This window comes from Mobula birostris, chromosome 3 (assembly GCF_030028105.1).
Source record: "Mobula birostris isolate sMobBir1 chromosome 3, sMobBir1.hap1, whole genome shotgun sequence".
Lineage (NCBI taxonomy): Eukaryota > Metazoa > Chordata > Chondrichthyes > Myliobatiformes > Myliobatidae > Mobula > Mobula birostris.
The window spans coordinates 173,454,762-173,472,274 of NC_092372.1; the positions used below are offsets into that span (position 1 = coordinate 173,454,762).

At 41.9% G+C, this 17,513-nt stretch overlaps 1 protein-coding gene across 4 annotated transcripts in view; it reads right to left on the bottom strand.

The window, feature by feature from the left end:
• Positions 1–17,513, bottom strand: part of ankib1a (ankyrin repeat and IBR domain containing 1a) — a 125,710-nt gene that overhangs the window by 37,984 nt on the left and 70,213 nt on the right. For all 4 annotated transcript variants that reach the window (XM_072253705.1, XM_072253706.1, XM_072253703.1 and 1 more), the window contains 3 exons: positions 10,929–11,017; positions 9,464–9,594; positions 5,909–6,043 (listed from right to left, as the gene is read on the bottom strand). In XM_072253705.1, the coding sequence (XP_072109806.1) occupies positions 5,909–6,043; positions 9,464–9,594; positions 10,929–11,017 (355 nt within the window). The remainder of the gene's footprint in view (positions 1–5,908; positions 6,044–9,463; positions 9,595–10,928; positions 11,018–17,513) is intronic.

Consider the following 17,513-nt stretch of genomic DNA (forward strand, 5'->3'; position numbering starts at 1 on the left):
AGAGAACATGTCTTACAAGGAAAGACTGAGCGAGCCAGGGCTTTTCCCTTGAGAGTGAATGAGGTTGAGAGCAGAATTGATAAGAGATGTATAAGATGAGAGGCATAGATAGAGTGCACATACAGCACCCTTTTCCCCAGGGTTGCAATGACTAATACACAAGGATCTACTTTTGACGTGTATGGAGGGAAGTAAGGGGAGAACAGATGAAAGAAAAATGGAGGGCTACATGCAAGAGAAGGGTTAGATTGATTTTGGAGCGCACTGAAAGATTGGCACAATGTTGTGGGCTGTAAGGTCTGCATTGTGCCATAATGTTCTATCATTATATGTTAATATTTAGAAAGGTGCTTAAGCAGGCAAGGCATAGAAGGACATGGACCTAATGTGGGAAAATGAATCAGAATAAGAATCAGGTTTATTATCACGGGCATGTGACGTGAAATTTGTTAACTTAACAGAAGCAGTTCAATGCAATACATATCTAGCAGAGAGAGAAAACAAAATAAACAAGTTAATCAATTATGTATATCGAATAGATTATTTAAAAATGTGCAAAAACAGAAATACTGCATATTAAAAAAAACTGAGGTAGTGTCTAAAGCTTCAAAGTCCATTTAGGAATCGGATGGCAGAGGGGAAGAAGCTGTTCCTGAATCGCTGAGTGTGTGGCTTCAGGCTTCTGTCTCTCCTACCTGATGGTAACAGGAGAAAATACAACATTGGAAAGTGTTGGAAAGTATCAGAGATTGATAGGTATCTGAGTAGCCAGGGCATCAAAGGTTATGGTGAGAAGTCGGGGGAGTGGGACTAAATGGGAGAATGGATCAGCTCATGATAAAATGGCGGAGCAGACTCGATGGGCCAAATGGCTGACTTCTGCTCCTTTGTCTTATGGTCTAAAAGGGCATGCCCTGGGTGCTGAAGGTCTTTAATAATGGACGCTGCCTTTCTGAGACACCGCTCCCTGAAGATGTCCTGGGTACTTTGTAGGCTAGTGCCCAAGATGCAGCTGACTAGATTTACAACCTTCTGCAGCTTTTTTCAGTCCTGTGCAGTAGCCCCTCCATACCAGACAGTGATGCAGCCTGTCAGAATGCTCTCCATGGTACAACTATAGAAGCTTTTGAGTGTATTTGTTGACATGCCAAATCGCTTCAAACTCCTAATAAAATATAGCTGCTGTCTTGTCTTCTTTATGACTACATCAATATGTTAGGGCCAGGTTAGATCCTCAGAGATCTTGACACCCAGGAACTTGAAGTTGCTCACTCTCCACTTCTGATCCCTCTATAAGGATTGGTATGTGCTCCTTTGTCTTACCCTTCCTGAAGTCCACAATCAGCTCTTTCATCTTACTGACGTTGAGTGCCAGGTTGTTGCTGCGGCACCACTCCACTAGTTGGCATATCTCACTCCTGTACACCTTCTCGTCACCACCTGAGATTCTACCAACAATGGTTTTACTGTCAGCAAATTTGTACATGGTATTTGAGCTACTCCTAGCCACACAGTCATGTGTATACAGAGAGTAGAGCAGTAGGCTAAGCACACACCCCTGAGGTGCGCCAGTGTTGATCGTCAGCAAAGAGGATATGTTATCACCAATCCGCACAGACTGTGGTCTTCTGGTTAGGAAGTTGAGGATCCAATTGCAGAGGAAGGTACAGAGGCCCAGGTTCTGCAACTTCCCAACCAGGATTGTGGGAATAATGGTATTAAATGCTGAGCTATAGTCGATGAACAGTATCCTGACGTAGATGTTTGTGTTGTCTACGTGGTCTCAAGCCGTGTGAAGAGCCATGGAGTTTGTGTCTGCCATTGACCTATTGTGACGACAGGTAAATTGCAATGGGTCCAGGTCCTTGCTGAGGCAGGAGTTCAGTCCAGTCATAACCAATCTCTCCAAGCATTTCATCATCTGGTGTAGATAATGTGGTGGGCTAAAGAACCTGGGTCTATGCTGGAGAACTCCATGATTATTTAAAAACATGAATGAGAATCTGTAAATGAGATGCTGTTCATCTGGGAGCTTGTGTAGATCAGCAGTCACAAGGAACATTGATGGCCAAATCTGGCACATGAACATACGATCTTCCTCAATTTTTCAGATTTAGGAGGGTAGAATGATGTAGAATAGCCAACAGTACACTGTAATAGCCAAGCATGGAAGTAGCTATTAAATGATCAAGTTCTTCAGCAAACGATGAATTGAGGCTGGAGCAGAGCATGGCAAGATCACGAATGCAGAAGTTGTAGTCTCAGTTGTAGAAACTCATCTTGGGCGTCAGCGTTCAAGAACAGATTGATTCACGATCATATAGTTGCCAGGAAGAGAGTTGAAGTCAGTGGACGGGAGCAACAATAATGGGTTCAATCTTTCTAATCTGTTCATCAAATACTGAATGTCAAGCAACCTTTCTGACAAATTAGACCAATACCAGTTAGCAGGTGATGGTGAGCTGGAGTTGGAAGTCATCCATCAGAGGGCATGACTTAAGGATTGAAGGGCGCCCATTCAGAACAGAGATGTGAAGAAATTTTTTTAGCCAGAGGGTGGTGAATCTATGAAATTTGTTGCCACGGGTGGCAGCGGAGGCCAAGTCATTGGGTGTACTTAAGGCAGAGATTGATAGATATCTGAGTAGCCAGGGCATCAAGGGTTATGGTGAGAAGGCAGGGGAGTGGGACTAAATGGGAGAATGGATCAGCTCATGACAAAATGGCAGAGCAGACTCGATGGGCCAAATGGCCGACTTCTGCTCCTTGGTCTTATGGTCTTATGTGGAAACTGATGGTCCTGAGTCCTGTTCACTGGTAAGTGACCCAGGTCATCAATTACCTTACATGAAGCAGGTCTCCGGGCATAATATTCTATTAGGATACCAGCTACTTACTAACTGATAATGCCTTGTAGAGCACAGGAAATTTTGAAAGATACAAAAAGGTTTTGTATTTAATAAGTCTAGTCATCCTATACATCAATGACTTGATGTGAATGTAGGTGATCTGATTAGTATGTTGGTGGAGTCATTGATACCAGAAATATGTCCAAGAATACAGTGAGTCATGAATCAGCTGGGTGGAGAGCTGGCAGACAAAATTTAATCCAGACAAATGAGAGATAATTCATTTAGGGATTTCAAATACCAACAGGACATTTAGGCAGTCTTGGCGTTATGCAAGGGTTTTGTTCCGAAGAGCTGCCTGTAAGCCAATTTCTCCATCAGTCTGAAACAGCTGCTTTTATAGTTAATCAAACTGTATCACTCTACATATGTAGAACAGAACAGTACATGGCAGGAACAAGCCCCTTGGCATACAATGCCAATTTAAACTGGACATCTGCCTGCATGAGTCTACATCCTCAATTCCCTGCTCGTTTATCGTGCAATGATGTCCTATTGGCTTCCATCATCTCTACTGGCAGTGCACTGCTAACACCTACCACTGTTTAAAATAAATTGAGTTATAGATCTTATTTAAAATTTGCCTTTCTGATGTTGAAGTTGTGCCGTGCAGTATTTAAGATTTGCTTTGTAAGAAAAAGAATGTTAATTATGTACAATGTCAATGCCTCTCATAATTTTATACACTTAGATCAGGTTGCCCTTTATTCTCCAATGCTCCAATCGCTTCGTTAACTAAAACTCTCTAATTTCAGGCAATATCCTGCTGAATATCTTCTGCACCACCTCTAAAGCCTCCATATTCTTCCTGTAATGCAGTGACCAGAACTGCAAACAATACTCCAAATATAGATTAGCAATGTTTTATACAGCTGCACAACAAATAATTTTTATTTTCAGTACCATAACCAATGAAGACAAAAATGCTGTATGCCTTCTTCACCATCCTAACTTCTTTCCTTGCCACTTTCAGAGAGCTATGGACTTGTACACCAGGATTGCTCTGTACATCAGTGCCTCTCAGAGGCTGACCATTTACTACATACTTCATCAATCATGATGTAGGATCTTGACCAAATAACTTTGACAACTCCTCGCACCTCTTAGATGGTGCTTAATCTGTTGAGTTCCTCCAGCAATTTGTTTTTCTTTTGTTCTACATTCCAGTATCAGCAGTCTCACAGTCTCTTGTGTCATCCGGATGTTGCCTAGAATGGTAGGCTGTAGTGATAGTCAAAATCTTTCTCCCAGTGCAGGGGAGTCCAGAATTGAGAGGTTTGAAAGTTACTGACACCTGAGAACCAAAGTTCTTCCCCATATGAAGGGAGATGGCTATCTGAATGAGCTGCCAGTTGTGGGGGGGCTGATACTTTACAACATTTAAAAGAAAATTGGACACGTACATAGTAAAGGTATGGAGAAATCACAGGAAAGTGGGTTTAGCATAGATCAGCATCATGGTCAGTATAGACAATGTGGACCAAAATGTGCTATAACATTTTCAGGTATCAAGCTTTTAGGCATGAATTATTTCACTATTCACAATTAATTATTTGGATGAAGATAATGTAACATTCCCACATTTGCTGATTATGCAAATAGAAAGGGTGCAAAGGAGATTTACAAGGACGTTGCCTGGATTGGGGAGCATACCTATGAAAACAGGTTGAGTGAACTCGGCCTTTTCTCCTTGGAGCAACGGAGGATGAGAAGTGACCTGATAGGGGTGTATAAGATGATGAGAGGCATTAATCTTGTGGATAGTCAGAGGCTTTTTCCCAGGGCTGAAATGGTTGTCATAAGAGGACACAGGATTAAGGTGCTGGGGAGTAGGTTCAGAGGAGATGTCAGGAGTAAGTTTTTTTTACGCAGAGAGTGGTGAGTGTGTGGAATGGGCTGCCGGCAACAGTGGTGGAGCGGATATGATAGGGTCTTTTAAAAGACTTTTGGATAGGTACATGGAGCTTAGAAAAATAGAGGGCTATGGGTAAGCCTAGTAATTTCTAAGGTAGGGAGATGTTCGGCACAACTTTGTGGGCCGAACGGCCTGTATTGTGCTGTAGCTTTTCTATATTTCTAGGTGGGAAAGTGAGCTAGCAGGATGATGCAAATATCTGCAGCAGAAACCACATAATTTAACAAGTAGACAAAAATTTAGCAGATTTGGGAAATAAGGTATCTTATTGCTACACAGTTTGAAATAGTGTAAAAACAGTATTTCTCTGCGTTGATTCATGTCACACACAAGTAAACATGCAAGCAATTAAGAGAGCAAATGGTATTTAAATTTTAGTGTAAGGTGGTGCTGGAGAATAAAAGTAATGTAGTCTTGATGAGATTGTAAAGTACTTAGCGAGACATTATTTGAAGCAACACTTCTAATTTTTGCCTAGGCACTAGTGTTGGAATCATTCCACTATAGATTATCTCATGGAATGAGGATTTTTCCTTCAAAAAACAGCACATGCAAGATTAGCCTAAAAAAAAGGCATTTGAAAGAATTGAGTGCAAATTCATTGGGACACAGAGGTATTTATGGAGTAGATACTAAGGCTGTTTCCTTTATTCCCAGAATCGAGAGTAAGGAACAGAATTTCAGGAAAAGGAATCAGACATGTAAGACTACAATGAAGAAATTTCAAGGTTGCTAATCTTTGGAATTCTCTGTGTCAAGGGGCTGCAAATGCTCAGAGTATATTCAAGAATGTAAGTAACAGATTTTTAAAGGAATTAAAGTAAATGGGATTGGTTGGGAAAGTAGACTTGAAAATCAGTATCTGCTATGGATTTAGTGAAGAGCACAGATGATTTAGAAACTGCACATGACCTGTTCCTGCTTCTATTTCATGCACCCTTCCCATGCAGAAATGGATATTCAATTAGAGGATTCAAGTGTATTAATGAGAAAGATAGAGCTTTAAATAAATTGGCATGAAACAGGGGAAGCCATAAAAAGTAAATACATTAACTTTAAAAATAAAAGGAGAAGTTATATTTACCTCAGCTGTCATCTCCTTTGACTGCTCTTCAACCTGCTGGATGACCTCATAACGAGTGCATCTATAATAGCCTCCAGTGGATGAGCTGTGTTTCTTCCATTCTTCCAGACAAATCCAACAAAAATCATATTTGCACTGTGGAGAAAGAGAACATTATTTTTTTCTCCTTCAATCCAAGTAAATTTCTCAGTATTTCTACAGGTTTTCCATAGAAAAAATATGCAGGTGCTTCCTTAAAAGCATGGATAACTAACTCTAACCAATACTTAAGTAAGATTAAGTAATTTTCCAGGTACAAACATTGGGCTACTTTTGGAGGCTTCAACATGCCACTCCAAAAATGGCTTATTTGGACTAGAGCCTTAAATTTAACGTAAGAAATCAGATAACTGGCATAAAGTCCCATTCAATTTGATCAACAGCTTGAACTCCAGCTTTCTATTGATGCTCAAGTGTTCATTTTGCTATAGTTCATAAGTCTATTACAGCCTTATGCTTACATACAACCCAGCATCTACAGCTCATTCATTTTCCTCAAGAGAAGAAACAAAAAAATTATCTGTCTAATGGGGTGATCTTTTAAACTAGGAGTTCTCAAACTGGGGTACATGAACCCCTTGTTTAATGGTATTGGTCCATAGCAAAAAAAGGTTGGGAACCTCTGCTTTAAACTGAGAGTGCATCTCTTCTGTTCTGATCTTTCCAATATGCTCACTCAGGATTGACTCTTCAATTCATTTCTAAAATTGACTATTGTGGACCTGAAAAAATCATCCTTGAGGAGGTGATGGTGAGCCACCTTCTTTAACCTATTCTGGGCCCAGCACACAAGTGCAAATATGAAGAATGCCTCTACTTCCTTAGAAGATTGCAAAGATTCAGCATGACATCTAAAACTTTGACAAACTTCTATAGATGTGTGGTAGAGAGTACAGTCGGCCCTCCTTATCCGTGAGGGATTGGTTCCGGGACCCCTCGCGGATACCAAAAAACGCAGATGCTCAAGTCCCTTATTCAACCTGGCTCAATACGGTGGACCTTAGGACCCAGTGGAACCCCAGACCTTATTTAACCTGTCTCAGTGTGGTGGGCATTAGGACCTGGCGGCAGAGCTTTGAATCCACAGTGTTTCTGTTCACGAAAATAATCACGATCATGATTGAAAATAAAATGGAAATAATAAAGCGATCAGAAAGAGGTGAAATGCCATCGGTCATTGGAAAAGTGTCAGGCTACAGTTGGTCAAAGATCGGAACAATTTTACAGGATACAATGAGAAAGGCCCTGCCCAATTAAAGCTACAATTATTACTAGGCAACACAATGGTTTAATTATTGGGTTTTGGGTTTTGGGTTTTTGATCCTCCGCATCAACCTGGCATGGATGAAGAGCGCGCTCGGGAACGCTCTGTCACTGGATCAAACTCGGGAACTTCTGTTCCCGAGCCCAGCACTGAAACATTTTAAGTATTTTATATGCATAGAAAGGTAAAGTATATACTAAGATAAACATTTGACTAACTGACACTAAATAATACTGGATGTACCTGTTCCGACTTACTTAGTAAGAGAATTTCCAGTTTTTTTTCAATCCCAATCCACGATAACCTACGCACATCCTCCCGTATACTTTAAATCATCTCTAGATTACTTATAATACCTAATACAATGTAAATGCTACGTAAATAGTTGTTATACTGCATTGTTTAGGGAATAATGACATGAAAAAGATCAGTACATGCTCGAACAGCAACTGCTGGAAGAGAACTTCCGGGTTTTCTCGATTTGCGGTTGGTTGAATTTGCGCATGTGGAACTCGCGGATAAGGAGGGCCGAATGTATATTGACTGGCTGCATCACAGCCTGGTATGGAAACATCAAGCCCTTGAACAGAAAATCCTACAAAAAGTAGTGGATACAGCCCAGTCCATCACGGGTAAAGTACATTCTCACCATTTAGGACTATATATGGCAGTCACCCATACAAATATAACATTTAAAATATAGCTCCATGTACTAAAGTGAAAATCTAAGTTGCTTGTATTAGAGCAATTTCAACCATATAGTCACTTCAGAATCATACAGCTAAGGAATAGGCCTATTACATCTATGCTAACCATTAGGTAGCTATCTATACTAATCGTATTTTCCAGCACTTGGTCCATCGCTTTCTATGCAGTGGGGATTCAAGTGCTTTGATATCTATAAAATAGTGTGAGAGTACTTGGCACCATCATCTTAGGCAGTACATTCTAGTTACTGAGAAAATAGAAGATTGCTATTCACTGCACAATTTGGCTCTGGCCAAAGCTGAAGCAACTGTAGGTGGAATGGATGAAAAAAAATTCACCTCAGATCCCTTCTAAAAAGAAATAGAAAGAAGCATCACAGAGAGACAAGGGCATCTGACACAATGGCCTTTAGTAAGAGTATAGAGTATAAGAGTTTGGAAGTTATGATGCAGTTGTATAAGACATTGGTGAGACCGCACTTGGAGTATTTACAGTTTTGATTGCCTTTTTATAGGAATGAGTGCAGAGATTTCAAAGGATGCTGCCAGGACCTGAGGGCTTGAGTTATAGGAAGAGGTTGTGCAGGCTCGGACTTCATTCGTTGGAACATTGATGATTGAAAGGTAGCCTAATGGACAAACATAAAATACTAAAGGGTATAGATATGCTGAATGCACAAAGCCCTCCCCCCCGCCCCCCCCAGGGATGCTGTACTAAAAACTAGACAGTATCGGTTTAAGAGATGAAATATTTAAAAAGGGACCCAAGTGGCAACTTCAGGCAGAGAACTTCACTCATATATGGAATGAATTGCCAGAGAATATAGTTGAGGCAGATAAAAAACAAAGCTTAACAGTAAACAGATAGGAGAGATTGAAGGATGTGTGCCAAATGCAGGCAAATGGGATTAGTTTAGTGAGCACCATGACTGGCATGGATAAGGTGGGCCAAAGGGCTTCCTTTCATGTTGCATTACTCTGACTCAAAATCTTACTGAAGCTACGCCCACCAGTTTTAAATACTGATGCTCTGGGAAGATGTTTCCTAATATTTACACTCCGCATAATTTAGACTGTTTTCTTCAAGTCCTCCCCCAGCTTCCTTCACTTCAAAGAAAACAAACTCAACCTAACCAGGCTCTTGCCATAACGGAAATGAACCACCTTAGGCACACCCTCTGCACACGTTCTTCAGTGCAATCATGCCCCTTCTAATACCGTGGTGATTAAAACCGCACAGTGCTTTGAGCTCTAGCCTAACCAATGTTTTAAGTCACAGCAAAATCTCCTTACTCTGGTATCGTAAGACCCCAGCATCCCCAGTGCCTTCCTCACCACCTTTGCTATGTGTGCTTCTACTTTCAAGGATGCTAGGATTTGTCCAGCAAGGTTTCTCCATTTCTCAATACTTCCCACCATTGTGCATGCCTTAATCTAATTAGTCTTCTCAAAATGCATAATTCTGCACTTATCAGAAATACATGCTTGTAAATTATATTTCATATGCATTTCTAATTCACTGCAAATTAAATTTATAATGCTTACCTTGGCACACTGCATGTGATTGCAGCCCTCATTCTTTTGAATTGGAGATTTACAATTGGCACATGGTTTAGAATTAGATAATAACCAAAGACAGTTGGCAGCATCTTCAAAAGCTTCATTTACACCAGCAACTAGTAGCAAAACAGAACTTGGTTTGAAAAATAAAAGGAATGTCAATAATAATCAATTACAATTACTAAAAATAAAAATACAGTAAATAATGGAAATTTGATACAGTGCAGAAAATGCCGGAAAAACTCAATAATGAGGTAGCTTTTGTAAAAGACCAGTGTTAATGCCCCAAGGACATGAAACATTAATTTTTTTCTCTATCTTTGCAGATTCTAACCCAATGTACAGTTCTAGTATTTAGTTTAACATCAATTTCTATGCCTAATCACGAAGAATTTGATTACATTTGTGACTAAGAATTGCTTTAATCTTAGGTTATTTTCAATGTGTTATCATACAGTGTAATGGGCAGTCTAGAAGAGAGGGTTGCTTTTAATGTAAATGTACTGTGATAGGGAAATTGCATCTAGGGCTCAGGAATAATTTAAATCCAATTCATCCGACGCCACTGTTATGTGTTTATTGTGATCTGCTGCACTTGCAACGCTGTTCGAAATAGCAATCAGTTCAAATGGAACTCAAAATAAATATCTCTGCTAAGAAGTACACTTTAAGACTAGGCATAGAATTCTAGAAAATGAAAGTGATGTTGAATTTGTACAAAGTTTTGGAACGACAAGAATCTCTAGCTTTGATAACTAGTTATAAAACAGAAACAGTGATGGCTTGTGGTCTGCTATAATACTTGTTATTTCAGATGTTCCAGTCCAGCAATTGTTTGCATTTCAAACACAGCGGGAACATATTACAAATTCAAAGAAATTAACTTTAAAGTCTTGGTATCTAGTTATGATTATGTTCAGTAGTATCAAGCACTATTTCCATTGAAAAAGTTAAGAGGGATATTTAATTAAGCTATGTTTAAAGTTACAAAAGGTTTCAACAGAAGGAATAGAAAAAGTCTAATTCTGCTGGCTGCGTATAAGGGCAGCTGTCAGTTTCAACTACAACCAAAAGATAGACTGAGTGGATAGTTCCTTTCTCACATGGCTGTTGTGCACAGATGGCAAGAGAGACATGATATGGGCTTGGTCTAAATTACTCCTATGGAACTCAGTAGTGTTCATTGTGCCATAAACAGATGGATTTGTGGTACTAAAGGAAAGAGATAACTCGAAAAAAAAGCATCACTCCTTTAGTAATCATATGCTTAGCAAGCAGCAGAAAGGAAGATAGATAACTGCAGACAACGTTTGAGTTCAACTTGTATTTTTTTGTTTTTATGATTTCAAATGAAGATGCATGATGTAGGAGATAGGAGCCAAGGAATGGGAAAGGCATGGACAAACGTAGGTGGACTTAGAGGATAAAAATACATAACAGCAGGCCTTACGTTCTTCTGGTTTCATTTCTGTAATTTTCTGTAGCCAGTTTTTCCACGTTTGGCAATCACAGGGTTCATGGGCTTCTCCGAGACACTCCCTGTAAAAAACATTAAGATTTAAGATTCATCCATTTACCTACTCATGTATAAAAAGAATTCAGAATTATGAACAACTCTGAAATTGGCTAGCACTGCTTCAGCCCTCGCACGGGCTTCCAGAATATTAGCAGGTTTCACAACACCAAGGCAATCTGCTGCATTAAGATTCAGATTGAATTTGTTAAATAGGGACTAATCACATCAATACTTCAGGAAGATTTATCTTTCAATTATTTGACAGAATATTAGGCAGCAAAATTTGAGAGGTCATTTGTCCATCCCTCCTTCAGATAATTGTGGAAAGTGTAGAATTACTGAAATATAGATTGCCAACTGTATGGAGGATTAGAGTTTCAGGAAAAGAGCAGCTGAATGTATATTAGGCAGGTATACACAACACAAATTATATCATTAAGTAGAATGAATGAACTCTTCTTGGGCTTCCAGCTGGGTACAGGTATCAATTTTAAACAGATATTTCGATGACAAACTCTGCCATCTTCTCAGAGATGATGCCTGGGCATGAAAATCTGGTGGTATTTATATCCTCATTGTCCGTCCCTCCTAATTTCTTAGTCCTCATCTAATCAGGTTTCCGAGGTTCAAGCTAGTTTACAATTGAATTCCAGTTTTTACTTAGAGCAAGACCTTTGTCTTTTTAAAATTCTTTTACTTCAACGGCTTCCTTCACCAGGTGGTCCCAAAACCGATTAGCGAGGCACAGTAGTTTTGTGCCGAACTCAATACCATAGCCATTGCAAATGTAGTGTTCTGCTACAGCTGATTTCTCCAGGTAACCCAAATGAACGTTTGTGCTCCTTGATGTGTGTTTCCACCGTGCGTCCCGTCTGGCCGATATATTGCGAATCCTGTAAACAAGGTGGAACAGTGGAAATCTAATTGGATGAGGACTAACCAATCAGGAGGGATAAACAATGGGGTGTAAATACTACCGACCAGACATACCCAGGCTTCTTCCCCGATGAAGATGGCAGAGTTTATCACCGAAACGTCGGTTAAAATTGATACCTGTACCCAGCTGGAAGCCTGAGAAGACTTTATTCGTTATATATACACTGAGAAAGCACAAGATCATTTTCATTAAATACAATTTTTTAAAAAATGTGTACCTTACTCTAATTGTTTAATAATTTCAAGCTAATAGGCTATACATGCCAGGTGATTATGCCGGTTTACTGACTCCAAGAAGTGAGGAAATGGGGATGATGTTCAGCTACAAGCTCCTCTCCTTGTATTGAAATGACAGCATCTACTTCATTTGATACAATTTAAATTGAGAAATCATTATTCTTAAGGATGGCATGCTCCAAGATAGCAATCTCAGGATTGCTACCAAAGCCACGTGCAGGCGGGTTTAGAAATATTAAGATAGCGCAGATCAACACGAGGCTGAAGACATGTTGCAGGAGGGAGGGCTTCAGATTTATAGATAATTGGGCAGTTTTCCAGGGAAGGTGGGACAGTTTACATCTGAACTGGAGGGGGACAAATATTCTTGCAGGTAGGTTTGCTAGAGAGGCTCCAGTGGATTTAAACTAGATACAAGAGGGGAGGGGAACCAGAGTGTAGGAACAGATGTAGGGGAGAAGGAAGAAAAAGGAGATAGAAACATAGAAAATAGGTGCAGGAGTAGGCCATTCGGCCCTTCGAGCCTGCACCGCCATTTATTATGATCATGGCTGATCATCCAACTCAGAACCCTGCACCAGCCTTCCCTCCATACCCCCTGATCCCCATAGCCACAAGGGACATATCTAACTCCCTCTTAAATATAGCCAATGAACTGGCCTCAACTGTTTCCTGTGGCAGAGAATTCCACAGATTCACCACTCTCTGTGTGAAGAAGTTTTTCCTAATCTCAGTCCTAAAAGGCTTCCCCTTTATCCTCAAACTGTGACCCCTCGTTCTGGACTTCCCCAACATCGGGAACAATCTTCCTGCATCTAACCTGTCCAATTCCTTTAGGATTTTATACGTTTCAATCAGATCCCACCTCAATCTTCTAAATTCCAACGAGTACAAGCCCAGTTCATCCAGTCTTTCTTCATATGAAAGTCCTGCCATCCCAGGAATCAATCTGGTGAACCTTCTTTGTACTCCCTCTATGGCAAGGAGTCTTTCCTCAGATTAGGGGACCAAAACTGCACACAATACTCCAGCTGTGGTCTCACCAAGGTCTTGTACAACTGCAGTAGTACCTCCCTGCTCCTGTACTCGAATCCTCTCGCTATAAATGCCAGCATACCATTCGCCTTTTTCACCGCTTGCTGTACCTGCATGCCCACTTTCAATGACTGGTGTATAATGACACCCAGGTCTCGTTGCACCTCCCCTTTTCCTAATCAGCCACCATTCAGATAATAATCTGTTTTCCTATTTTTGCCACCAAAGTGGATAACTTCACGTTTATCCACATTAAATTGCATCTGCCATGAATTTGCCCACTCACCCAACCTATCCAAGTCACCCTGCATCCTCTTAGCATCTTCCTCACAGCTAACACTGCCGCCCAACTTCATGTCATCCGCAAACTTGGAGATGCTGCATTTAATTCCCTCATCCAAGTCATTAACATATATTGTAAACAACTGGGGTCCAAGCACTGAGCCTTGCTGTATCCCACTAGTCACTGCCTGCCATTCTGAAAAGGTCCCGTTTATTCCCACTCTTTGCTTCCTGTCTGCTAACCAATTCTCTATCCACATCAATACCTTACCCCCAATACCGTGTGCTTTAAGTTTGCACACTAATCTCCTGTGTGGGACCTTGTCAAAAGCCTTTTGAAAATCCAAATATACCACATCCACTGGTTCTCCCCTATCCACTCTACTAGTTACATCCTCAAAAAATTCTATGAGATTCGTCAGACATGATTTTCCTTACACAAATCCATGCTGACTTTGTCCAATGATTTCACCGCTTTCCAAATGAGCTGTTATCACATCTTTGATAATGGACTCCAGCAGTTTCCCACCACCGACGTTAGGCTAACCAGTCTATAATTCCCCGGTTTCTCTCCCCCTGCTTTTTTAAAAAGTGGGGTTACATTAGCCACCCTCCAATCCTCAGGAACTAGTCCAGAAAAGTGGGGATCTCCCATCCACTGCTACCAACCTTATAGTTCCCACACCCCGCACTTCCCGTTTCTACCTCCTACCCAAGATCCACAAACCTGCCTGTCCTGGCCGACCTATTGTCTCAGCTTGCTCCTGCCCCACCGAACTCATCTCTGCATACCTCGACACTGTTTTATCACCCCTTGTTCAATCCCTTCCGACCTATGTTTGTGACACTTCTCACGCTCTTAAACTTTTCGATGATTTTAAGTTCCCTGGCCCCCACCACTTTATTTTCACCATGGATGTCCAGTCCTTATATACTTCCATCCCCCATCAGGAAGGTCTTAAAGCTCTACGCTTCTTTTTGGATTCCAGACCTAATCAGTTCCCCTCTACCACCACTCTGCTCCGTCTAGCGGAATTAGTCCTTACTCTTAATAATTTCTCCTTTGGCTCCTGCCACTTCCTCCAAACTAAAGGTGTAGCTATGGGCACCCGTATGGGTCCTAGCTATGCCTGCCTTTTTGTTGGCTTTGTGGAACAATCTATGTTCCGTGCCTATTCTGGTATCTGTCCCCCACTTTTCCTTCGCTACATCGATGACTGCATTGGCGCTGCTTCCTGCACGCATGCAGAACTCGTTGACCTTATTAACTTTGCCTCCAACTTTCACCCTGCCCTCAAGTTTACCTGGTCCATTTCCGACACTTCCCTCCCCTTTCTAGATCTTTCTGTCTCTGTCTCTGGAGACAGCTTATCCACTGATGTCTACTATAAGCCTACTGACTCTCACAGCTATCTGGACTATTCCTCTTCTCACCCTGCCTCTTGCAAAAATGCCATCCCCTTCTCGCAATTCCTCCGTCTTCACCGCATCTGCTCTCAGGATGAGGCTTTTCATTCCAGGACGAGGGAGATGTCCTCCTTTTTTAAAGAAAGGGGCTTCCCTTCCTCCACTATCAACTCTGCTCTTAAACGCATCTCCCCCATTTCACGTACATCTGCTCTCACTCCATCGTCCCGCCACCCCACTAGGAATAGGGTTCCCCTGGTCCTCACCTACCACCCCATCAGCCTCCGGGTCCAACATATTATTCTCCGTAACTTCCGCCACCTCCAACGGGATCCCACCACTAAGCACATCTTTCCCTCCCCCCCTCTCTCTGCATTCCGCAGGGATCGCCCCCTTCACAACTCCCTTGTCCATTCATCCCCCCCATCCCTCCCCACTGATCTCCCTCCTGGCACTTATCCGTGTAAGCGGAACAAGTGCTACACATGCCCTTACACTTCCTCCCTTACCACCATTCAGGGCCCCAAACAGTCCTTCCAGGTGAGTCAACACTTCACCTGTGAGTCGACTGGGGTGATATACTGCATCCGGTGCTCCCGATGTGGCCTTTTATATATTGGCGAGACCCGACGCAGACTGGGAGACCGCTTTGCTGAACATCTACGCTCTGTCCGCCAGAGAAAGCAGGATCTCCCAGTGGCCACACATTTTAATTCCACATCCCATTCCCATTCTGACATGTCTATCCACGGCCTCCTCTACTGTAAAGATGAAGCCACACTCAGGTTGGAGGAACAATACCTTATATTCCGTCTGGGTAGCCTCCAACCTGATGGCATGAACATCAACTTCTCTAACTTCCGCTAAGGCCCCACCTCCCCCTCGTATCCCATCTGTTACTCATTTTTATGCACACATTCTTTCTCTCACTCTCCTTTTTCTCCCTCTGTCCCTCTGAATATACCTCTTGCCTATCCTCTGGGTCCCCCCCCCCCCCGGTCTTTCTTCCCGGACCTCCTGTCCCATGATCCTCTCGAATCCCCTTTTGCCAATCACCTGTCCAGCTCTTGGCTCCATCCCTCCCCCTCCTGTCTTCTCCTATCATTTTGGATCTCCCCCTCCCCCTCCAACTTTCAAATCCCTTACTCACTCTTGCTTCAGTTAGTCCTGACAAAGGGTCTCGGCCTGAAGCGTCGACTGCACCTCTTCCTACAGATGCTGCCTGGCCTGCTGCGTTCACCAGCAACTTTGATGTGTGTTGCTAGTCCAGAATCTAACGAGTTTTGAAAAATTATCACTAATGCATCCACTATTTCTTGGGCTACTTCCTTAAGCACTCTGGGATGCAGACAATCCGGCCCTGGGGATTTATCTGCCTTTAATCCCTTCAATTTACCCAACACCACTTCCCTACTAACATGTATTTCGCTCAGTTCCTCCATCTCACTGGACCCTCTGTCCCCTCTGTCCCCTACTATTTCTGGAAGATTATTTATGTCCTCCTTAGTGAAGACAGAACCAAAGTAATTATTCAATTGGTCTGCCATGTCCCTGCTCCCCATAATCAATTCACCTGTTTCTGTCTGTAGGGGACCTACATTTGTCTTTACCAGTCTTTTCCTTTTTACATATCTATAAAAGCTTTTACAGTCAGTTTTTATGTTCCCTGCCAGTTTTCTCTCATAATCTTTTTCCCCTTCCTAATTAAGCCCTTTGTCCTCCTCTGCTGAACTCTGAATTTCTCCCAGTCCTCAGGTGAGCCACTTTTTCTGGTTAATTTGTATGCTTCTTCTTTGGAATTGATACTATCCCTAATTTCTCTTGTCAGCCACGGGTGCACTACCTTCCTTGATTTATTCTTTTGCCAAACTGGGATGAACAATTGTTGTAGTTCATCCATGCAACCTTTAAATGCTTGCCATTGCATATCCACCGTCAATCCTTTAAGTGCTATTTGCCAGTCTATCCTAGCTAATTCACGTCTCATACCTTCAAAATAACCCCTCTTTAAGTTCAGAACCTTTGTTTCTGAATTAACTATGTCACTCTCCATCTTAATGAAGAATTCCACCATATTATGGTCACTCTTACCCAAGGGGCCTCTCACAACAAGATTGCTAATTAACCCTTCCTCATTGCTCAAAACCCAGTCTAGAATAGCCTGCTCTCTAGTTGGTTCCTCGACATGTTGGTTCAAAAAACCATCCCGCATACATTCCAAGAAATCCTCTTCCTCAGCACCTTTACCAATTTGGTTCACCCAATCTACATGTAGATTGAAGTCACCCATTATAACTGCTATTCCTTTATTGCACACATTTCTAATTTCCTGTTTAATACCATCTCTGACCTCACTACTACTGTTAGGTGGCCTGTACACAACTCCCACCAGCATCTTCTGCCCCTTAGTGTTACGCAGCTCTACCCATATCGATTCCACATCTTCCCGGCTTATGTCTTTCCTTTCTATTGCGTTAATCTCATCTTTAACCAGCAATACCACCCCACCTCCTTTTCTTTCATGGCTATCCCTCCTGAATATTGAATTTCCCTGAACGTTGAGCTCCCATCCTTCGTCACCCTGGAGCCATGTCTCTGTGATCCCAACTATGTCATAATCAT